Below are 25,039 nucleotides of genomic sequence, written 5' to 3' on the forward strand. Positions count from 1 at the left end.
GTGGACCTGGGCCTACTCGGACAGGACGTGCAGCAGCTCAGAGAACGAGTGCGCCACACGGAGGACAGGGCCTCCGCTCTGGAGGACTTTACCAGGCCGCTGGCAGGCAGACTGCAGGCTGTGGAGAGGTCTGTTGGCCTGTGGCAGCAAAAATGCGATGACCTCGAAAACAGGGCCAGACGCAATAACGTCAGGATCCTGGGGTTACCTGAGAGAGCGGAAGGCTCAGACCCGGCTACCTTCCTGGAACTCTGGTTCAAGGCACAGTTCCCTGACATTTTCCGGCGCCTACGCAGTTGAGCGAGCTCACCGGGTCCCCGCCAGACCTCCCCCCCGGGGCTCCCCCTAGGCCTTTTCTGGCGCGGCTGCTTAATTGGAAGGACAGAGATCTGATTTTAGGACAAGCAAGAAACAAGCGGGATATCAAACATGAAGGCGCGAATATATCGCTGTTTCCTGATTTCTCAGCGGAGCTACAAAAGAAGAGGGCCACCTTCATCTCTATCAAGCGGCGCCTCCGTGATATGAATCTGCAGTACTCCATGGCCTACCTGGCGCGCCTCAGGGTGGTAGATGGTGAGAAAACTGTCTTTTTTGTGGACCCTAAAGAGGCGGAAGAATGGATCTCCAAAAGGCCAAGCCGTCCGGATCCGCGCTGAGGACTTCGTATTTTAGGACAACTACAGCTCTTCTGAGTGGTAACGTTGTGTTTCCATGGGCATCTAAGACTCTGGTGTCATAGCTCGGTTTATGGAATTGCCCCATGCTGTGTGCAGCTGCGGAAACGTTGTCTGCAGGACATTCCTATGCATACGCCACTGTGACTGTGGTTGTCCTCCCCATCTCCTTTGTTATGCTCCTGTTGTCTGATCCCCCCCCCCTCTCTGTGCCCCCTTCCAGTCTTGATTTTGCTATTTGTTATAACCAGAGATGTCTCATTGATATGGGGTTGAGCGGATACCTGCATAGGTTTTCCACCCTAATGCACTATGCAGGTCCCCGATACATCAGCCATGAAACGGGATGACAGAGATGTCACCGACTATAGAGTCATTCTCTCATTCATTATCTTGTTATTAAGTTGTAAATGGTTTATACTGTTAAAGGCATGGTATGTGAGGCATGATGTGGCACCACGAGGGGTGTGCATGAGATGGTCAGAGGTGGGCAGCCAAGGTTTACGTGCAGGAAGATGGAAGTATTGCATGGAGACTAGATCACTATATCATTATGGCAGATTTCAAAGTTATGACGTGGAATGTGAGGGGTTTGGGTAATCCGAGGAAAAGGATTTCTGTATTTCCCATATCAGGCAGTACAGCCCTCATATTCTGGGCCTGCAAGAAACTCACTTAACTCCAGAGACAGGGAACAGGATTAAAAAACCTTGGGTTCAATGGTCAATTAATGCGTATGGGTCTACACATTCTAGAGTTAAGTGAACATCAGGTGGGAGGTCCAGCACTCGGTTGCGGATCCTGAAGGCCAATACATCCTGGTGTACGCTTTCATTAACTGCGCCCCATACATTGTAATTAACATTTACAACCCCCCCCCCCCCCCCCGGCTACTACAACCATATTCCAGGTGGTGATGGGCTTTGTAGCGCAATATCCCAATGCCAAATTTATCTGCATGGGTGATTTTTAGTAATGCATGAGGACCTGGACAGGTTCCGCTCTGGGGAAAGAGTGGGTAGTTACACTCAGGGAGAGACACCACTATAGCTAGAATTGCATCCGAACTTGGGTGGCTAGATATGTGGAGGCTGCACAATCCCCTTCAGAGGGAGTACTCTTGCTTCACCCCCGCCAGGGGCACACTGTCCAGAATAGACTATATTTTTGGAAACGCTGCAGTATACACGGATCTTAGTAGTATCGAATATGGTGCACAGGGACCCTCGGATCATGCCCCGGTTCTAGCTCAATTTACTCTATACAACGGCATCAGGCAGAGTGTCAAGATGCGTGTACACCCCTTTTGGTTGTCTTTGCTGTCTTCCAGCGATAGAGTCCCTGATCAACTCCAGGTGTTCCTTGCAATGCAGGACGAGATGACGGATGGACTGCTGCTTTGGGAGACGCTGAAGGCCTATCTGAGTGGGTGCCTTAAGTCATCCATTTCTTATATTAAAAAGAGATTCTGTGTGTAAGGTATTAGAGCTACACTCTAGTTGTAAGGCAGCTGAGAACTCCTTCAGGTCCGATCCCACTGATGCGAATAGGCAGGACTGGATGTTGAAAGGCAGGATGTATATGACGCATCTCAGGGAAAAGAGTGAGCGCAAGCTGTTCTTCTTGAAGCAACAGAACTTTGAATTGGGTAGTCAAGCAGGCAAACGGCTAGCTCATGTTGTACGCAATAACAGCATGTCTCCCCCGATTATTAGGATAAAGGACGCAGCTGGGGAAGTGGTGGAATCAGTGGGGGATATTCTAAATAGATTTAAGGGCTTCTACCAGGATCTCTATAGATCAGCTGCTCAATACTCAGCTCGAGAGTTGAGGGCCTATCTAGATCAGGTCGCGCATCCGCAACTTAGTGAGGAGGATAGGACTTCATTGGAGGCTGACATATCGCTGGAGGAAATTCAGATAGCCATGTCGAAGCTCCCTACTGGTAAAGCACCTGGCCCCGATGGGATCCCAGTGGAGGTTTACAGAAAATATACTGAGGTACTAGGGCCTGAGCTCCTTAAACTTTATCAGGCGGCACAGCAGAGGCGTAGACTTCCGGATTCGATGTATGATGCCACCATAGTGGTGATTCTGAAGCCAGACAAGGACCCCTTGGAGTGTGGGTCATACAGGCCGATATCACTCCTAAATTTGGATTATAAAATTCTCACGAGACTGATCGCCTCCAGACTGAATAAGGTGATAGCTAAAGTTATACACAGAGACCAGTCTGGGTTCATACCGGGACGATCAACGTCTGATAATATCAGAAGGGCGCAGGTTATAGCGCAGGTGGGAGTGGCGAGGGATAAGCGCTGGGCCATGGCATCTCTAGACACTGCCAAGGCCTTTGACTCCGTGGAGTGGGTGTTCCTTTTAGAAGTGTTACGCTGTTTTGGTTTTGGCCCTAGGTTCATTGAATGGGTAGAAACTCTGTATCACCTCCCCAAAGCTAACATGGGTCGATGTCTGAATCCTTTAGCCTTCACAGGGGAACCAGACAGGGCTGCCCCCTGTCACCACTTTTGTTCACCATAGCCATTGAGCACCTTGCTTTGAGAACTCGGCAGGATCAGGTCTTTAAAGGGATTTCTATGGCGGCCCGGGGGACCAGATGCTGAAGTTCTGGAACTGATGGTGGGACACAAACACCCCGATAGAACGGACAAGGTCGGACTTTATGCGGATGATCTCCTCCTTTTTATGGACGAACCCGAGACGACACTCCCTAGAGCGATTGATATAATTGGCGAGTTTGGAAGGTTCTCGGGTTTGCACATAAATTGGACGAAATCGGCACTCATGCCCTTGTGGTCGCACACGTGGCCTCCTCAGTATTGCAATCTGCCAGTTGTGGATTCCTTCAAATATTTAGGGGTTATTATCACCAGGGATCCCCAGTTGGCGTACTCCCTGAATATTGCTCCTCTGGAGACCCTGTTCATGGATAAATTTAGGACATGGCGGACCTTACCACTCTCCATTATGGGAAGATTGAATCTGGTTAAGATGACACTTTTGCCCAAAGGGTTGTATCTGCTAGCGCATGCGTGCACCCCGGTACCGCAGGGCTTTTTTGCTCGCATCCACTCGTCAGTGACTACATTTGTGTGGGGGGAGTCCAGACGGAAGTTGTCCCTTCAGGTTCTTCAGAGGCCCATGCTGGAAGGTGGCGCTGCTTTACCTGATTTCTTCCTTTATTACCTAGCCGGGCAGCTGAAATTCCTAACTACCTGGGTTCAGTCGTCGGTCTTGCCCAATGCAGAATACTATCTCAGGGAGCACCTGGGCTTATCCTCTCTGTGGCTGGTTTTGGAAGGACCGCGTTTCATATCCATGCGCTCGCTCGCTCCCCATCCATAGAATGGCCCATCAGGTGTGGACGGCTGCGAAGATGAGGTCGTTCAAAGACATCCCGGATGACATCCCTCTGTGGGATAACCCCATGTTTGCTCATTTGAAAGATTTGGAGGGAGCTAGATGGTGGAAGGTACAGGGTGTCAACAAACTGAGTGATTTATACACTGGCGGCAGTCTGTGCTCCTCCTCTCAGCTACAAGAGAAGTTTGAATTGCCTCGCTCTTTCCTTTTTAGATATCTACAATTAAGGCATGCACTGGCGGCACAGTTTGGGACAGGAGGTTGCAAAATTTCTAATTATCCCCTGATAGGAGTCCTTAGATAGCAGGGCCCGAGAGGTATCATTTCTGCACTCTATACGCACCTGCTTAACACTCGCACGCTGATGAACCCCCTTGCTGTTGAAGGGAAATGGAAGAACTCCATCCCCTCCCTATCGGCGGATGATTGGAATGAAGCACTGCTGTCTCCAACGCGGGTCTCCCCGTCAGTCACTAACAGGCTGATTCAACTGTTTATTCTGCATAGAAGTTATCTTACACCTGTCCGATTGCATAAAATGGGCAGACTGTCACATAATAGGTGTCACAGGTGTCATCAGGACGGGGCAGACTTTTGGCATCTCATGTGGGACTGCTCGTACTTAAGGTGCTTCTGGAAAGCTGTGGTAGGGGTACTATCCGCAATAGTCCCAAATGCAGTACCGCTGTGCCTAAAGAGCTGCTTACTCGGTATCCTAGATGAGGAGGTTTGGGGTCACCACCATAGGATTCTTCTGAGCGAAACCCTATTCCTTGCCAGGAAAGCCATTGCCCTGAGATGGATGGATGATAGAACACCTACACTGGGTCAATGGAAAGCGCTGGTCAATCAGGCTGTAAGCATGGAAAATGTCTATACTCACAGGAAGTGTCCACAAAAGTTTGACAACGTGTGGGGTGAATGGTGCGCATCCCCTTTGTGCATAATGCTTGTATGTATTCAGTTGCTGATGTGTAGTATTATGTCCATGTGTATTGAGGCAATTGTCTCATCTACCTCGCGGTCTCTAGATGATATCTGACTTGTACATCTCCTTGCTGTATCGGATCTAATGCAATACTGTCCTGTACTGCTGTGCTTTCACTATGTCCCCTGCGTGGGATTTACCCTGGATCTGCTACTTCTTTACTTGTGCTGATGTAACATGCCTTTCTTGTTAAACTTCAATAAAACGAGTTTTAAAAAAAGAAAGACAGATGGAACTGGAAGACCAGTGAAGAGAGGCAGGGAATTGGAATTTAGCAGCAGGGAGCAGATGATCTTGAATTTCTCCACAGTATCCCAGATTGGGTTGTAAATTATTAAAACATAAATAAATAAATAAAAAAGCTACATAGTCCTTTTGAGGAGAGCCAGAACTCCCCATAGCATTTCACTCAACCAATCAGAATCATACTATATATTTATGCATTTTTAATACAGTACAGACCAAAAGTTTGGACACACCTTCTCATTCAAAGAGTTTTCTTTATTTTCATGACTATGAAAATTGTAGATTCACACTGAAGGCATCAAAACTATGAATTAACACATGTGGAATTATATACATAACAAAAAAGTGTGAAACAACTAAAAATATGTCATATTCTAGGTTCTTCAAAGTAGCCACCTTTTGCTTTGATTACTGCTTTGCACACTCTTGGCATTCTCTTGATGAGCTTCAAGAGGTAGTCACCTGAAATGGTCTTCCAACAGTCTTGAAGGAGTTCCCAGAGATGCTTAGAACTTGTTGGCCCTTTTGCCTTCACTCTGTGGTCCAGCTCACCCCAAACCATCTTGATTGGGTTCAGGTCCTGTGACTGTGGAGGCCAGGTCATCTGGCGCAGCACCCCATCACTCTCCTTCATGGTCAAATAGCCCTTACACAGCCTGGAGGTGTGTTTGGGGTCATTGTCCTGTTGAAAAATAAATGATGGTCCAACTAAACGCAAACCAGATGGAATAGCATGCCGCTGTAAGATGCTGTGGTAGCCATGCTGGTTCAGTATGCCTTCAATTTTGAATAAATCCCCAACAGTGTCACCAGCAAAGCACCCCCACACCATCACACCTCCTCCTCCATGCTTCAAGGTGGGAACCAGGCATGTAGAGTCCATCCGGTCACCTTTTCTGCGTCACACATAGACACGGTGGTTGGAACCAAAGATCTCAAATTTGGACTCATCAGACCAAAGCACAGATTTCCAACTGGTCTAATGTCCATTCCTTGTGTTCTTTAGCCCAAACAAGTCTCTTCTGCTTGTTGCCTGTCCTTAGCAGTGGTTTCCTAGCAGATATTCTACCATGAAGGCCTGATTCACACTGTCTCCTCTTAAGAGTTGTTCTAGAGATGTGTCTGCTGCTAGAACTCTGTGTGGCATTGACCTGGTCTCTAATCTGAGCTGCTGTTAACCTGCGATTTCTGAGGCTGGTGACTCGGATGAACTTATCCTCCGCAGAAGAGTTGACTCTTGGTCTTCCTTTCCTTGGCCGGTCCGCATGTGAGCCAGTTTTATTTGTAGCGCTTGATGGTTTTTGTGTCTGCACTTGGGGACACTTTCAAAGTTTTCCCAATTTTTTGGACTGACTGACCTTCATTTATTAACCCCTTAAGGACCAGGCTCATTTTCACCTTCAGGACCAGGCCATTTTTTGCAAACCTGACCAGTGTCACTTTAAGTGCTCATAACTTTAAAACGCTTCGACTTACCCAGGCCGTTCTGAGATTGTTTTTTTGTCACATATTGTACTTCATGACACTGCTAAAATTGGGTCAAAAAAGTTAATTTTTTTGCATAAAAAAATACATTTTTTACCAAAAATTTTGAAAAATTAGCAAATTTCTAAGTTTCAGTTTCTCTACTTCTGTAATACATAGTAATACCCCCAAAAATTGTGATGACTTTACATTCCCCATATGTCTACTTCATGTTTGTAGCATTTTGGGAATGATATTTTATTTTTTGGGGATGTTACAAGGCTTAGAAGTTTAGAAGCAAATTTTGAAATTTTTGAGAAATCTTCAAAATCCCACTTTTTATGGACCAGTTCAGGTTTGCAGTCATATTGTGAGGCTTAGATAATAGAAACCTCCCAAAAATGACCCCATTCTAGAAACTACACCCCTCAAGGTATTCAAAACTGTTTTTTCAAACTTTATTAACCCTTTAGGTCTTCCACAAGAGTTGATGGCAGATGGAGAAACAATTTTGAAATTTCTATTTTTTGGAAAATTTTCCAATATAATCTATTTTTTCCAGGAGTAAAACAAGGGTTAACTGCCAAACAACACTCAAAATGGGTTGCCCTGATTCTGTAGTTTGCAGAAACACCCCATATGTGGTCGTAAACTACTGTTTGGCCGAACGGTAGCACATAGAAGGAGGGGAACACCATATGGGTTTTGGAAGGCAGATTTTGCAGGACTGGTTTTGTTTATACCATGTCCCATTTGAAGCCCCCTGTTGCACCCCTAGAATAGAAATTTCAAAAAAGTGACTCCATCTAAGAAAGTACACCCCTCAAGGTATTCAAAACTGGGTTTACAAACTTTGTTAAGCCTTTAGGTGTTCCACAAGAGTTAATGGCAGATGGAGAAACAATTTAGAAATTTCAATTTTTTGGAAAATTTTCCAATATAATCAATTTTTTCCAGGAGTAAAACAAGGGTTAACTGCCAAACAACACTCAAAATGGGTTGCCCTGATTCTGTAGTTTGCAAAAACACCCCATATGTGGTCGTAAACTACTGTTTGGCCGAACGGTAGCACATAGAAGGAGGGGAACACCATATGAGTTTTGGAAGGCAGATTTTGCAGGACTGGTTTTGTTTATACCATGTCCCATTTGAAGCCCCCTGTTGCACCCCTAGAATAGAAATTTCAAAAAAGTGACTCCATCTAAGAAAGTACACCCCTCAAGGTATTCAAAACTGGGTTTACAAACTTTGTTAACCCTTTAGCTGTTCCACAAGAGTTAATGGCAGATGGAGAAACAATTTAGAAATTTCTATTTTTTGGAAAATTTTCCAATATAATCAGTTTTTTCCAGGAGTAAAACAAGGGTTAACTGCCAAACAAAACTCAAAATGGGTTGCCCTGATTCTGTAGTTTGCAAAAACACCCCAAATGTGGTCGTAAACTCCTGTTTGGCTAAACGGCAGGACATAGAAGAAGGGGAACGCCATACGGTTTTTGGAAGGCAGATTTTGCTGGACTGGTTTATTTACACCATGTACCCTTTCAAGCCCCCTGATGCACCCCTAGAGTAGAAACTCCATAAAAGTGACCCCATCTAGGAAACTACGGGATAAGGTGGTTGTTGTTTTGGGACAATTTTTGGGGTAAATTAGATTTTTGGTTGCTCTATATTACTCTTTTTTGAGGCAATGTAACAAAAAAATTAAATTCTAAAATTGTTTCTACATTCGCTATTTAGTTTTGTGGAACACCTAAAGGGTTAACATAGTTTGTAACGTAACTTTTGAATACCTTGAGGGGTGTAGTTTCTTAGATGGGGTCACTTTTTTGGAGTTTCTAGTCTAGGCTACATCAGGGGGGGCTTCTAATGGGACATGGTGTAAAAAAAAAAAAACTGTCCATCAAAATCTGCCTTCCAGAAACCGTATGGAGTTCCCTTCGTTCTATGCCCTGCCGTGCGGCTATATAGCCATTTACGACCACATATGGGGTGTTTCTGCAAACTACAGAATTGGGGCAATAAATGTTTAGTTTTGTTTGGCTGTTAACCCTTGCTTTATTACCGGCAAAATGGATTTAAATTTAAATTTTGCCCAAAAATAGGTGTTTTGGCACCGTTTTTATTTTATATTTTTAACACCGTTCATCCGAGGCGTTTGGTAAAAAGTTATTTTTATAGCGACGACTTTTACGCACGCGACGATGCCCAATATGTATGGCTCTCAGACTTTGGAGACACTAAGCAGGCATCCTAAAACTGCGGCCCTCCAGATGTTGTAAAACTACAATTCCCACCATGCCCTGATGATGGCTGTAGGTTGTCTGAGCATGCTGGGAGTTATAGTTTTACAACATCTGGAGGGCCGCAGTTTGAGGATGCCTGCACTAAAACTAATATTTTTTGGGGAAAGAAAAATTGTTTTCGTGTCTCCAAAGTCTGAGAGCCATAGTGTTTTATGTTCTCTAGTGAACTGTTGGGGATTATAAAAATTTAGTACTCCATGGAAGTGTGATACTCCCTGAAGCAATCGATAATGCAGAGGCCCGGATGATCGGGGCACGTGTCACATTGAGTTGTGGTGTCCTTCCGTATCCCCCTCTTGTGACACACTCTGCACTTTTTTTGGGTTCGTCCCTTCTTTCCAGTATGGGGGACCACACCTGGAAAGTGTTGGCCAGGGACGATCCGGGCGCCTCCAGTTCCCGAGGTACTCCGGCCTGCTCTTTCCCGGTCCGAAAAGATCAGGTCTTTGAGGACTGCCTCATAGAATTGGAGGAATTTCCCTGTGCTGCCAGCGCTTCGGGATAGTACAAAAGAGTTGTACATGGCAACCTGCACCATGTAGACCGCAACTTTTTTGTACCATGCCCGGGTTTTGCGCATGGCGTTATATGGCGTGAGGACTTGATCAGAGAGATCAACTCCTCCCATATACCGATTGTAGTCGACGATACAATCGGGCTTGAGGACCGTTGCCGCGGTACCTCGCACAGGGACTGGGGTGGTGCTGTTACCGTGGATTGTGGACAGCATAAGGACATCCCTCTTGTCCTTATACCTGACCAGCAACAGGTTTCCACTGGTAAGTGCACGGGTCTCACCCCTGGGGATAGGTACCTGGAGGGGGTAGGCAGGGAGGCCACGTTGATTTTTCCGCACGGTCCCACAAGCGAACGTGGATCTGGCGGCAAGGGACCTGAACAAGGGAATGCTGGTATAAAAGTTGTCCACGTACAAGTGGTAACCCTTATCCAGCAGTGGGTACATAAGGTCCCACACGAGTTTCCCGGTAACACCCAGAGTGGGGGGACATTCTGGTGGTTGAATCCGGGAATCTCGCCCCTCGTACACACGAAATTTGTAAGTGTACCCTGAGGTACTCTCACAAATTTTGTATAGCTTCACGCCATACCTCGCCCGCTTTGTGGGAATGTATTGGCGGAAACTGAGTCTCCCCTTGAACGCAACGAGAGACTCATCAACCGCGACCTCCCTTCCAGGTACGTAGGCCTGCTGAAATGTGGCCCCAAAGTGATCGATGACCGGCCGTATCTTGTACAGCCGGTCATAGGCAGGATCACCTCGGGGTGGACATGCTGCATTATCGGAATAATGCAGACATTTCCGGATGGCCTCAAACCGGTGACGTGTCATGACCATACTGTACAGTGGGGTCTGGTACAGGACGTCCCCACTCCAGTATTGCCTGACACTGGGTTTTTGGACTAGACCCATATGCAGCACGAGGCCCCAAAATGTCCTCATCTCGGCTGCACTGACCGGCGTCCAGCCACCGGGTCTAGCCAAAACTGAGCCTGGGTTTTGAGCGACGAACTGTTGGGCGTACAGATTCGTCTGCTCCACCATCAAATTCACCAGTGGGTTACTGAAAAAAAAACTAAAAAAGTATATTTCAGTAAACCCCACTGTGGGAATCTGGATTCCAGGATTGCCAGCGAAATCCGGAATCTCAGGCTCAAAGTCCACTGGGGGACACCAGCTAAGTTCATCGGCAGGGGGCTCCGGTGAACTTATTTGGTGGGCCGGGAAACCAGTACGAACCCCAGGGCGGCTCGTACTAGGGTGGGCCACAGGATCCCTAGCATGTGTGGCCCCTGGCTCCGCCTGGCGGCGTCTCCGCTGCCTTGGTGGCTCATCGTCATCCGATGATGATGAGGAGGATGCGGATGACAAAAGGAACGTGGGGTCATCCTCATCCTCACTGGGGCTCTCAGAGTCGGAGGCAATCTGGGCATATGCCTCCTCGGCCGAGAACACCCGGCGGGCCATGGGTGTGTGTGTGTGCGTGTGTATGTGCGTGCGTGTAAACCTTTATTCTATGTGCGTGTGTGTGGGGGCACGGGTGTTCACGTACTAAAAAGTCCAGGCAAAAAAAATGGGCAAGTGTTAGAAAAAAAAAAAAAAAAGTTCAAACTTGCTGATCAGCGGTTCAATGCTGATCAGCGGTCGGTGGGGTGGTGGGGCGGGCGATGCGCTAACAGTGGACGGACGCTAAAAAGTGCCGGCCAGTCAGCGCACGCAGAAAAAAAAAAGTGGTGGGGGAAGGGTCTGGTGGTGGGGGGAGGGGGTTGGTGGGTGGGGGGGGGGCTGGTGGTGGGGGGGATGCGGGGGGGGGGGGCAAGTGGCAGGGGGGGTCTGGGGTCTGAAAGTTGAAAAAAAAAAGTTTGGAATAAATGTGCTTTTTTTTTTTTTTTTTTCTTTCTAACTTTTCCCTTCTATCCCTGCCTAAAGGTGCCTCTCCCTCACTGACCCTAACCTACCTGGGTGGCGATGGGTGCAGGAGGGTGATGGATGCCGATTTAGGGGGACACAGGAGCTGGTGCTGGACGATGCTGCACGGTCAGGGTGCTGGACAGGAAGAGGAGGGGAGAGAGGAGCGCAGGAAGTTTGAATCTCGCGCCTCTCTCCCCTGCACCAATCAGCACCCTGGACAGCGGCGTTCAGCACCAGGGCCAGCTCCGCCTCTGCAAATCCTCGGACTGCGATTGGTGGTGTAAAATTACGCCACCGATCGCAGTCTTTTTCCGGTTCATCGGGTCACAGGACACCCGAATGGACCGGAAACGCAGAAAACCGCAGGTCTGAATTGACCTGCGGTTTTCTGCGATCGCCGATACGGGGGGGTCCAATGACCCCCCCCCTGCGTTGTTACGGGATGCCGGCTGAATGATTTCAGCCGAAATCCCGTTTCGATTAACCCCTGCGGCGCCGGAATTCAGATTTTAAGTCAGGACGTACCGGTACATCCTCGGTCCTTAAGGACTCGGGAAATAGGGCGTACCGGTACGTCCTCGGTCCTTAAGGGGTTAAAGTAATGATGGCCACTCATTTTTCTTTACTTAGCTGCTTTTTTCTTGCCATAATACAAATTCTAACAGTCTATTCAGTAGGACTTTCAGCTGTGTATCCACCTGACTTCTCCACAACGCAACTGATGGTCCCAACCCCATTTATAAGGCAAGAAATCCCACTTATTAAACTTGACAGGACACACCTGTGAAGTGAAAGCCATTTCAGGTGACTACCTCTTGAAGCTCATCAAGAGAATGCCAAGAGTGTGCAAAGCAGTAAGTAAAGCAAAAGGTGGCTGCTTTGAAGAACCTAGAATATGACATATTTTCAGTTGTTTCACACTTTTTTGTTATGTATATAACGTGTTAATTCATAGTTTTGATGCCTTCAGTGTGAATCTACAATTTTCATAGTCATGAAAATAAAGAAAACTCTTTGAATGAGAAGGTGTGTCCAAACTTTTGGTCTGTACTGTATATGTTTAAGAATATTATTGTCTCCAAATATGGGGGATAATTGTCTTTTTTTCTAATGCTGCCTGTTTTTTTTCTGTTTCTTCTTTTAGACCAATGACCTGTACTATAGTAAATTTGAAGAATGGGCAAAGAATTACCCCTTTGTAACAGTAATTAGTGATGGGACATCTACAAATGAGGTATGTTAGTAGAATGCAAAATCATAAAAAGGGAAAACATAATAATATAATACAATATAAAAACACACCTTGCAAATAAAATAATGAAGATTCAGTCAGGTCAGAGTAGTCTTGCAGACACTTACTAATCTTCATGGTTTATTTCTCATTTTTTAATACAGAGGTAAACGTGCAGACACATTCAATGTCGACTAACAACTTTGCGCTGTAAGACTGATATAGCCATCATACATATAAAAGTTTTTTTTGGAACCAGCTCACAAGCTGAGTCTGCCCCATACAAGGTGGGTGCCAGGGTCAGTAGCAACTACAGCAACTGACAGGTTAGTCAGAGGGAAGGTGCTCCCTCTGTCCACCAGTCTGACCTCCCATGCCACAATTACAGGTTTCCAATCAGTTGCTATGGCAGCTTGGATCCTCAGGCAGGGCTTAACCGCTACAGGACCGCCGTACGCAGGATTGCGTCCTGCCGGTGGCCCTGCTCTTCTGGGTGGACGCATATACGCGTCCTCCCGCGACACCCGAGATTTTCTGTGAACGCGCGCGCACAGGAACGGAAGGTAAGAGAGTGGATCTCCAGCCTACCAGCGGCGATCGTTCGCTGGCAGGCTGGAGATCTGATTTTTTTAACCCCTAACAGGTATATTAGACGCTGTTTTGATAACAGCGTCTAATATACCTGCTACCTGGTCCTCTGGTGGTCCCTTTTGTTAGGATCGACCACCAGAGGACACAGGTAGCTCAGTAAAGTCGCACCAAACACCACACTACACTACACCCCCCCCCCCCCCCGTCACTTATTAACCCCTTATGAACCCCTGATCACCCCATATAAACTCCCTGATCACCCCCCTGTCAGCTCCGTTCAGACGTTCGTATGATTTTTACGGATCCACGGATACATGGATCGGATCCGCAAAACACATACGGACGTCTGAACGGAGCCTTACAGGAGGGTGATCAATGACAGGCGGGTGATCACCCATATAGATTCCCTGATCACCCCCTGTCATTGATCACCCCCCTGTAAGGCTCCATTCAGACGTCCGCATGTGTTTTGCGGATCCGATCCATGTATCCATGGATCTGTAAAAATCATTCGGACGTCTGAAAGGCAGCCTTACAGGGGGCTGATCAATGACAGGGGGGTGATCACCCATATACACTCCCTGATCACCCCCCTGTAAGGCTCCATTCAGACGTCCGTATGATTTTTACGGATCCATGGATACATGGATCGGATCCGCAAAACACATGCGGACGTCTGAATGGAGCCTTACAGGGGGGTGATCAATGACAGAGGGGTGATCACCCATATACACTCCGTGATCACCCCCTGTCATTGATCACCCCCCTGTAAGGCTCCATTCAGACGTCCGCATGTGTTTTGCGGATCCGATCCATGGATCCGTAAAAATCATACGGACGTCTGAATGGAGCCTTACAGGGGGGTGATCACCCATATACACTCCCTGATCACCCCCTGTCATTGATCACCCCCCTGTAAGGCTCCATTCAGACGTCCGCATGTGTTTTGCGGATACGATCCATGTATCCATGGATCCGTAAAAATCATACGGACGTCTGAATGGAGCCTTACAGTGGGGTGATCAATGACAGGGGGGTGATCACCCATATACACTCCCTGATCACCCCCTGTCATTGATCACCCCCCCTGTAAGGCTCCATTCAGACGTTCGCATGTGTTTTGCGGATCCGGTCCATGTATCCATGGATCCGTAAAAATCATACGGACGTCTGAATGGAGCCTTACAGTGGGGTGATCAATGACAGAGGGGTGATCACCCATATACACTCCCTGATCACCCCCTGTCATTGATCACCCCCCTGTAAGGCTCCATTCAGACGTCCGCATGTGTTTTGCGGATCCAATCCATGTATCCATGGATCCGATCCATGGATCCGTAAAAATCATACGGACGTCTGAATGGAGCCTTACCAGGGGGGTGATCAATGACAGGGGGTGATCAGGGAGTGTATATGGGTGATCACCCCCCTGTCATTGATTACCCCCCTGTCATTGATCACCCCCCCTGTAAGGCTCCATTCAGACATTTTTTTGGCCCAAGTTAGCGGAAATATATATATTTTTTTGTTTGTTTTTTCTTACAAATTCTCATATTCCACTAACTTGTGTCAAAAAATAAAATCTCACATGAACTCACCATACCCCTCACGGAATCCAAATGCGTAACATTTTTAGACATTTATATTCCAGACTTCTTCTCACGCTTTAGGGCCCCTAAAAAGCCAGGGCAGTATAAATACCCCACATGTGACCCCATTTCGGAAAGAAGACACCCCAAGGTATTCCGTGAGGGGCATATTGAGTCCATGAAAGATTGAAATTTTTGTCCTAAGTTAGCGGAAAGTGAGACTTTGTGAGAAAAAAACAAAAAAAAATCAATTTCCGCTAACTTATGCAAAAAAATAAAATAAAATTCTATGAACTCGCCAGGCCCCTCATTGAATACCTTGGGGTGTCTTCTTTCCAAAGTGGGGTCACATGTGGGGTATTTATACTGCCCTGACTTTTTAGAGGCCCGAAAGTGTGAGAAGAAGTCTGGGATCCAAATTTCTAAAAATGCCCTCCTAAAAGGAATTTGGGCACCTTTGCGCATCTAGGCTGCAAAAAAGTGTCACACATCTGGTATCGCCGTACTCAGGAGAAGTTGGGGAATGTGTTTTGGGGTGTCATTTTACATATACCCATGTTGGGTGAGAAAAATATCTTGGTCACATGCCAACTTTGTATAAAAAAATGGGAAAAGTTGTCTTTTGCCAAGATATTTCTCTCACCCAGCATGGGTATATGTAAAATGATACCCCAAAACACATTCCCCAACTTCTCCTGAGTATGGCGATACCAGGTGTGTGACACTTTTTTGCAGCCAAGGTGGGCAAAGGGGCACATATTCCAAAGTGCACCTTTCGGATTTCGCAGGCCATTTTTTACACATTTTGATTGCAAGGTACTTCTCACACATTTGGGCCCCTAAATTGCCAGGGCAGTATAACTACGCCACAAGTGACCCCATTTTGGAAAGAAGACACCCCAAGGTATTCCATGAGGGGCACGGCGAGTTCCTAGAATTTTTTATTTTTTGTCGCAAGTTAGTGGAATATGAGACTTTGTAAGAAAAAAATAAATAAAATAAAAATCATCATTTTCCGCTAACTTGTGACAAAAAATAAAAAGTTCTATGAACTCACTATGCCCATCAGCGAATACCTTAGGGTGTCTACTTTCCGAAATGGGGTCATTTGTGGGATTTTTCTACTGTAGAACCTCAGGAAACATGACAGGTGCTCAGAAAGTCAGAGCTGCTTCAAAAAGCGGAAATTCACATTTTTGTACCTTAGTTTGTAAACGCTATAACTTTTACCCAAACAATTATTATTTTTTTGCCCAAACATTTTTTTTTTTCAAAGACATGTAGAACAATAAATTTGGCGAAAAATGTATATATAGATGTCGTTTTTTTTGCAAACTTTTACAGCTGAAAGTGAAAAATGTCATTTCTTTGCAAAAAAATCGTTAAATTTCGATTAATAACAAAAAAAGTTAAAATTTCAGCAGCAATAAAATACCACCAAATGAAAGCTCTATTAGTGAGAAGAAAAGGAGGTAAAATTCATTTGGGTGGTAAGTTGTATGACCGAGCGATAAGCGGTGAAAGTAGTGTAGTGCCGTAGTGTAAAAAGTGGCCTGCTCATGATGGGGGTTTTAGCTAGCGGGGTTGAAGTGGTTAAAGAAGACCTTTCACCAGTCCTGACAATATAAGTCACTCACCACGTCAAGGTCGCCTTAATGAGTGGTCCCTAACACTAGTTCCTACCTTTTATGGGCCATGACAGCCACACAAAGTCCAGGGAGCGCAGGTACAGCATGCACGCCAAGCACAATCTGCTTTTAACCCCGTCCGGTGCCATTACTTCTTTCATCGGATCCAGGGATGCAAGTACCAAGATGCATGCTGAGCCCACTATATACTTCTCCTAGAGCCTAATGGCTACTGGTAGGTGCTATATAAGCAGACTCAGTTTTATACTGACTTTAAAACCAGCCTCCAGGGCATACTAGCTGGTCAGGTGTACATGACTGCTTGGAGATCGCCACCCCTCCAATATATACTACAAAGAAAAAATATGGGGGATTTATTGGAGGCGTGGCGATCTCCAAGCAGTCATGCACACCTGACCAGCTAGTATGCCCTGGAGGCTGGTTTTAAAGTCAGTATAAAACTGAGTCTGCTTATATAGCACCTACCAGTAGCCATTAGGCTCCAGGAGAAGTATATAGTGGGCTCAACTTGTGCCACAATCTGCGCCAGAAATACACCTAATATAGGTGTATTTCTGCATAATAATTGACCCCCCATGTCATTAAATAGCTTGGACATTGATGTCATTGTCCTGTGAAAAAAACAAATGATGGTCCCACTAAGCATACACCATATGGAATAACCTGTTGCTGCAGAATGCTATGTTACTTGGCCCAAGCAATTATCTTTTCCATCTTTCCCATTAGTTTAGTACTTTTGTGCAGCATTTTGACTATAAAGGACTATTTCTCACAGTCTCCTCTGAACAGTTGATGTTGAGATGTGTCTGGTATTTGATTTCTGTAAATCTGTATGTAGGCTCTAATTGAAGGTACTGATACTGGTAACTCTGATAAACCTATCCTCTGCATCAGAGGCAACTCCTGGTCTTCCTTTCCTGAGGTGGTCATGAAAGACAGTTTCATCATACCGTTTGATGGTTTTCATGACTTCAGTGCAGGATACTTTCAAGTTTCTGGAAATGTTATGGATTGCTGACCTTCATATCTTAAAGTAATGATTGAATGTCATTTCTCTTTACTTAGTTGATTCGTTTTGTCATATTGTGGATTGGAACGGTAGTAAAATAGGGCTAAACACTTAAAATCGGACTCTCCAAGGTCACGTGTTTTCTTATCTGTTCCCAACCCTGCAAGATGCGGTCGATTATGTCAGGGCCTTGTAGAAACCTGGACCCATGTTGAAGTATGGAGGAGGTATGTACGGATATCAAATAGTCCCTAAGAGCCAGGTATAGGGAGCATATGGAGTGGCGAAATCCCGACCAGTTAATTATGTCATCCAGCGAGTTTTGCACTGCCTCCTTGGTAGATATACCAAGTTCCAAGGTAAACCCAGCTCCTTGCCAGGTATGCTATGTTGTATCCCCTGATATTTGGGAAGTTTATGCCCCCACCGATTTGGTGTGCATGAGTTTCTGTAAAGCAATGCGTGGACGTCTTCCCGACCAGATAAAGCGTGTAAAATCACTGTTAAGCTTCTGAATGTCCTTGTGTTTTAAAAATAATGGGATAGTTTTTAGCTCGTATATCAATCTTGAGAACAACATCATTTTTGTCATGTGACACCGCCCCAGAAAGAAGAGGGGGAGGTTGTGCCATGTGGAGAGCTCCTGCTTGATCCTCTGAAAAGGTAGTTTAGAGAGTAAATACTAAAAGGAGTTTTCCCTATCTTTTTACCCAAATATGTGATATGGTATTTTGAAGGTTTCATCCCTGTACCCAGAGTTTCCCAAAAACCGAGCAGTACCTGCCTCCCTAATTGTAAAATTTCACTTTTGCCGTTATTAATGCAGTACCGTAAGGGAAGTTCAAAGTCAGAAATGCACTGTAAAGTCCTCTGAAGATCTCTTGGAGGGTCACTAAAAAATAATAGGACATATTCTGCAAAGAGGGTGACCTTAACTTCCTGAGAGCCCATCTTTATTCCCTTATACAAAGTCGAAGCCTCTAAATAGCGGGCCAAGGGCTCTATAGCTATGTTAAATAATAGGGTTGAAACGGGCACCCCTGTCGGGTGCCTCTGGTTAATGGGAAAGTGGTCGATATAAAACCTGACGCGTAAATGCGAGCCATCGGGGAAGTATATTGAGCTGTCAGGAATGATCTAAAGGTTCCCACAATGCCCATCTCGTCCATTTCCTCCCCAACCCAGGACTATTTGACATTGTCAAATTCCTTTTTCCGCTTCCAGGGCCACTATTGTGGGGTGCTCTCCCGGTTGAGGGGCTAGATGGGTCCTGTCTTCTGATATTAGTGACTGCTGTTGGCTTTTAACAAACCCCACCTGCGCTAAACCTATTAAAGTGGGAAAAAAAAGTGCTAGGCAATCCGCCATTAGTTTAGAGCTCAGCTTTATATCCTGATCTATCAGGGAAGATGGGTCTATATGACTGAGGATCAAGCACATCTTTGCCTGGCTTAGGGAGCAGTTTGATATATGCTATTTTTGAGGCACTTCCCAGTAGTCAAAATAGTATTGAAATATTCTAGCATTGGTGTGATGGAGTCCATTAGAATCTTATAGAATTCCCCAGAGTAGCCATCAGGGCCAGGGGCCTTTGAGTTATATAGATTACTTATGGCCATTTTAATTTCTGCTTTGGTAATTGGCTTATTCAACTCCTCCAGTAAATCTTCTGGAGAAACTGATGATAAGGATATTTCGTTGAGAAGACGTGCCATCTTGTGAGGTCGTATTAGTGGAATACAAAAATGTCTGAAAAATGTCTTTGATCTCACGAGGGTCAGATATCAAGGTACCCTCAGATGACCTAAGTGTTTGGATATGTGTAGGTGGGCACCTGCCCTTGTCCAAACTCGCTAGAAGTTTACCTGACTTATTGCCAAAATGTAGCAATTTCTCCTCCAAAGAGGACGTCTTGAAACGCTGCCACCCATCTATCCCTTTTCTCTGTTGTGGGGTCCTGGAGGAAGTGGGTGTAAGCCTGTCTCAATTCACCACTAGCCACCTCATATTTCTGGTAAGCTGTGCGCTTTAGGGTCCATTCACATGTCCGCATAATGGGTCCGCATCCATTCCCCAATTTTGTGTAATGGATGCGGACCAATTTTATTTTTTTTTATTATTAACAATTTTTATTGTTTTATATGCATGATGAAACCACCAAGGCTTATACATAGTACCTAGTTATTTACATAAAGGACCCATTAATTTTTAATGGAGCCGCAAAAGATGCGGACAGCACACTGTGTGCTGTCCGCATCAGCACTTCCGTTCCGCGGCCCCACAAAAAATTAGAACATGTCCTATGCACATGGCTGGTGTCCGTGTTTTGCGGATCCGCAATTTGCGGACCTCAAAACACTTGCGGACATGTGAATGGACCCTTATTGAGGAAATGTAGGATATCAATTTCCCCCTTATTACTAACTTGGTCGTAGCCCAACACCCTCTAAGCCACCACCCTCTAAGGAGATCACAGAATGACTTGTCTTCTGCCATGTTTACTGGGAAGCACCATAGAATATCTGAGAATCCAGCATATTAATGGAAATGGGCATGGTCTGAATCAACCAAATCGTGAATAGATGTTTCTAGAATCCTGTTGGCTACTGAAGTATGTATGAAGAGATAATCAATGCTTGACCAGCTAGAATGCGCATGCGAGAAATGCGTGTATTCCCTGTCACCATGCATCCTGCAGGTGAGAGGAGCCGATCAATGAGGACAGGTGTTTATTCCTGGATCTGCCTGGCATGTGGGGTTCATATTACCCCCAACTATCTTGTGCTGCACATCATCTGTAAGGAGTCTAGCCTCCAAAGAGTGAAAAAAGGCAGCGTTTTCTCCATTAGGGCCATATATATTGTAAATGCTCCACCTCTCTCATTTGTGTTGAAATTTTATATGTGTCCGCCATCCCTCCACGGGGTCAGAGGAGACGTCAATGATAGAAAAAGTGAAGCGTTTGTGAAATAGTATGATGGTCCTCCCTTTATGATTCTGAGCAGATGCCCCAAATACATGTCCTACCAATTGCCTGCCCAGGTGGTAGAAGTCCCCTTCGGAGTCTCTTGAGGTGCCTAAGTACAATAGATCTTTTGGCCAGTGATTGCAGACCTTTGACATTCCAGGACACTATTCTCATGTTGGTAAATTGGTAAATGAAAGCATTACCATTGAATATGGAACAGTATGTCACATGCTGCTTGTACACTAAACCTGGGTAACCATGGTTCTGGGATATGGGAAAATCGAAACTATGTATATATCCCTGACTAAGTTCTTCTCTTCTCCCTTCTCTTCCCCCGCACATTGCTACCTTCCAGTTGAATACTTGCTGCTCACATACCTCTCTGCTGCTCACAAACTATCAACAAAAGCAAATAAAACCTCCTACCCCAATGGTTCTGGAACATGGACCCCCAGTAGCATGGTGTGGCGTAAGGATAAACTAACCAATTGCCTTTTTTCTGAGGAAAAAAGTAGAGTAAACCTTCCCACACCCCCGAAGTTCTTGTGAAGGATAGAGTCAGCATTTACTATACTGATAATTTAGCCATTACGGCGACTCTTCTAGCTTGTCTTTGGGCCTTTGGCGTGGTCCTCGCTGATTATTTTGGTGATGTTTGAGGCCCTCTTGGACTTCCAGGCTTGATTGGAGACTCTGCGGAGGCCAATAGAGGGGGGAGAGGCTCCCTTGGTACAGGAGAAGAGGATCCCTTCTTGGGTAAATAGCGTTTTGTCGGGTATTTATTTCATATAAGATATGAAATCATAAAAATTATGATTTTATATTTTTATGAAATATGAAAATTTTTATTGGCGGACATATGAACGCCAGTTCTTTTATTGATGAGATCTAAAGTTAATTTGTGCAGCTAATGAAACAGGGTGCAATTAATTATATAAAATATAATTTATTTTAAATACATGCAGTAAAAATGGCATACAAATGAATACAATGATAATATCAAAATTGACCACAAGATGGTGCTCCACCGTTTACGCCGGGCTCACTTAATTCAAAATATTATAATGCAACAGCAAAAAAAAAACTATAGAAATGAATCTGTGGAAAATCCCTTATGCTCAATCAAAGAATATGGCAGTAAGAGACACCTTATAAATACGCCCGTTGGCCTAACTGCGGATAATATAATCCGATCAGAGATCCCACTCTGATAGCAATATTATAGGAATTCTAATGATGTGCATGTTCATTAAAATTTCCCATAAAATTTTTGTTTTAACACTATTGACCCACTAATAATGGGGTCTCAACTATATGCCGATTTATAATTACTGCAAATGAAATAAATTATACATTACCCCTGGCTTTGGGATAAAGAGCTTTTAGAAGGGACCCAGCTTTCCAAGATTTAGATCTGTCCCGTCCTGTGGTAGGTTCCTGACATGTGAAGTGATGCTGATGAATGAATCTCCCCTGGCTTCCAAAACTGGATCAGATATTCTAATCCTTATCTATGCCCATCCCCTCTTGGATTAGGGATTTCCAATTAGATAAGGTGGGTGTGACGTATGTTAAGCATGAGGATGATGTCATTTAATTGGCATTCCTTAGAAACTTCTGCCCATCTACCACTTGATGGCACTGTTGTATCACATAACAATTTTAAATATTTTAAGAATTAACACATATATATTGCTTTATTACACCACTTAAACTTTGACCTTCTCCACCTTAAATCAATTAGAAGGGGTTATTCTTTGACACTTTAGAATCACTTTCCCAGACATCACGGATCCAGCTTGACAATTAACATGCCATCTTATTTATGGTCAAATAAGAGAACCATAATCTTTTAACTTTTCCCCTGGTTTGTGTACCTTAACTGTCTCAGTTATTGAGTAATGATGTTTGAAATAACAACAGCTCCTCTGAATAGACCCTATTCAATTTAAACGCTCTCTATATTCCCTAGAATATATCCTCTCAGTGAGATACATACAGTATAAAGATACATTAACAATATTTGGTTATAATACATCAATATTGCATAGTATATATGAATCATTAACAAGTTCAAACGCTAAATAAATGCACACAGGAATATATATATATATATATATATATATATATACACACAGTTGCAAGAAAAAGTATGTGAACCCTTTGGAATGATATGGATTTCTGCACAAATTGATCATAAAATGTGATCTGATCTTCATCTAAGTCACAACAATAGACAATCACAGTCTGCTTAAACTAATAACACACAAAAAAAATGAAATGTTACCATGTTTTTATTGCACACACAATGTAAACATTCACAGTGCAGGTGGGAAAAGTATGTGAACCCCTAGACTAATGACATCTCCAAGAGCTAATTGGAGTGAGGTGTCAGCCTACTGGTGTACAATCAATGAGATGAGATTGGAGGTGTTGGTTACAGCTGCCCTGCCCTTTAAAAAACAAACACCAGTTCTGGGTTTGCTTTTCACAAGAAACATTGCCTGATGTGAATGATGCCTCGCACAAAAGAGCTCTCAGAAGACCTACGATTAATAATTGTTGACTTGCATAAAGCTGGAAAGGGTTATAAAAGTATCTCCAAAAGCCTTGCTGTTCATCAGTCTACGGTAAGACAAATTGTCTATAAATGGAGAAAGTTCAGCACTGCTGCTACTCTCCCTAGGAGTGGCCGTCCTGTAAAAATGACTGCAAGAGCACAGCGCAGACTGCTCAATGAGGTGAAGAAGAATCCTAGAGTGTCAGCTAAAGACTTACAAAAGTCTCTGGCATATGCTAACATCCCTGTTAGCGAATCTACGATACGTAAAACACTAAACAATAATGGATTTCATGGGAGGATACCACAGAGAAAGCCACTGCTGTCCAAGAAAAACATTGCTGCATGTTTACAGTTTGCACAAGAGCACCTGGATGTTCCACAGCAGTACTGGCAAAATATTCTGTGGACAGATGAAACCAAAGTTGAGTTGTTTGGAAGAAACACACAACACTATGTGTGGGGAAAAAGAGGCACAGCACACCAAAATGAAAACCTCATCCCAACTGTGAAGTATGGTTGTGGGGGCATCATGGTTTGGGGCTGCTTTGCTGCGTCAGGGCCTGGACGGATTGCTATCATCAAAGGAAAAATGAATTCGCAAATTTATCAAAACATTTTGCAGGAGAACTTAAGGCCATCTGTCCACCAGCTGATGCTCAACAGAACATGGGCGTTGCAACAGGACAACGACCCAAATCATAGAAGTAAATCAACAACAGAATGGCTTAAACAAGAAAATATGCCTTCTGGAGTGGCCCAATCAGAGTCCTGACCTCAACCCGATTGAGATGCTATGACATGACCTCAAGAAAGCGATTCACACCAGACATCCCAAGAATATTGCTGAACTGAAACAGTTCTGTAAAGAGGAATGGTCAAGAATTACTCCTGACCATTGTGCACGTCTAATCTGCAACTATAGGAAACGTTTGGTTGAAGTTATTGCTGCCAAAGAAGGTTCAACCAGTTATTAAATCCAAGGGTTCACATACTTTTTCCACTTGCACTCTGAATGTTTACATGGTGTATTTAACCACTTCAACCCCGCTAGCTAAAACCCCCTTAATGACCAGGCCACTTTTTACACTTCTGCACTACACTACTTTCACAGTTTATCGCTCGGTCATGCAACTTACCACCCAAATGAATTTTACCTCCTTTTCTTCTCACTAATAGAGCTTTCATTTGGTGGTATTTTATTGCTGCTGACATTTTTACTTTTTTTGTTATTAATCAAAATGTAGCGATTTTTTTGCAAAAAAATGACATTTTTCACTTTCAGCTGTAAAATTTTGCAAAAAAAAAAACGACATCCATATATAAATTTTTCGCCAAATTTATTGTTCTACATGTCTGATAAAAAAAATATGTTTTGGCAAAAAAAAAAAAAATGGTTTGGGTAAAAGTTATAGCGTTTACACACTATGGTACAAAAATTTGAATTTCTGCTTTTTGAAGCAGCTCTGACTTTCTGAGCACCTGTCATGTTTCCTGAGGTTCTACAATGCCCAAACAGTAGAAAACCCCCACATATGACCCCATTTCGGAAAGTAGACACCCTAAGGTATTCCCTAATGGGCATAGTGAGCTCATAGAACTTTTTATTTTTTGTCACAAGTTAGCGGAAAATTATGATTTTTTTTATTTATTTTTTCTTACAAAGTCTCATATTCCACTAACTTGCGACAAAAAATAAAAAATTCTAGGAACTCGCCATGCCCCTCACAGAATACCTTGGGGTGTCTTCTTTCCAAAATGGGGTCACTTGTGGCGTAGTTATACTGCCCTGGCAATTTAGGGGCCCATATGTGTGAGAAGTAGTTTGCAATCAAAATCTGTAAAAAATGACCGGTGAAATCCAAAAGGTGCACTTTGGAATGTGGGTCCCTTTGCCCACCTAGGCTGCAAAAAAGTGTCACACATCTGGTATCGCCGTACTCAGGA

General features: G+C 44.5%; 1 protein-coding gene across 4 annotated transcripts in view; it reads left to right on the forward strand.

Moving 5' to 3' along the window:
* Positions 1-25,039, forward strand: part of LOC122945248 (glucose-1-phosphate thymidylyltransferase-like) — a 341,472-nt gene that overhangs the window by 119,964 nt on the left and 196,469 nt on the right. For all 4 annotated transcript variants that reach the window (XR_006391102.1, XM_044304264.1, XM_044304266.1 and 1 more), the window contains exon 3: positions 12,640-12,729. Coding sequence is in view for 3 of the 4 variants with exons in the window: in XM_044304264.1 (XP_044160199.1) it covers positions 12,640-12,729 (90 nt within the window). In the remaining variant the exon portion in view is untranslated. The remainder of the gene's footprint in view (positions 1-12,639; positions 12,730-25,039) is intronic.

Source organism: Bufo gargarizans, chromosome 8, assembly GCF_014858855.1.
Source record: "Bufo gargarizans isolate SCDJY-AF-19 chromosome 8, ASM1485885v1, whole genome shotgun sequence".
Classification (NCBI taxonomy): domain Eukaryota; kingdom Metazoa; phylum Chordata; class Amphibia; order Anura; family Bufonidae; genus Bufo; species Bufo gargarizans.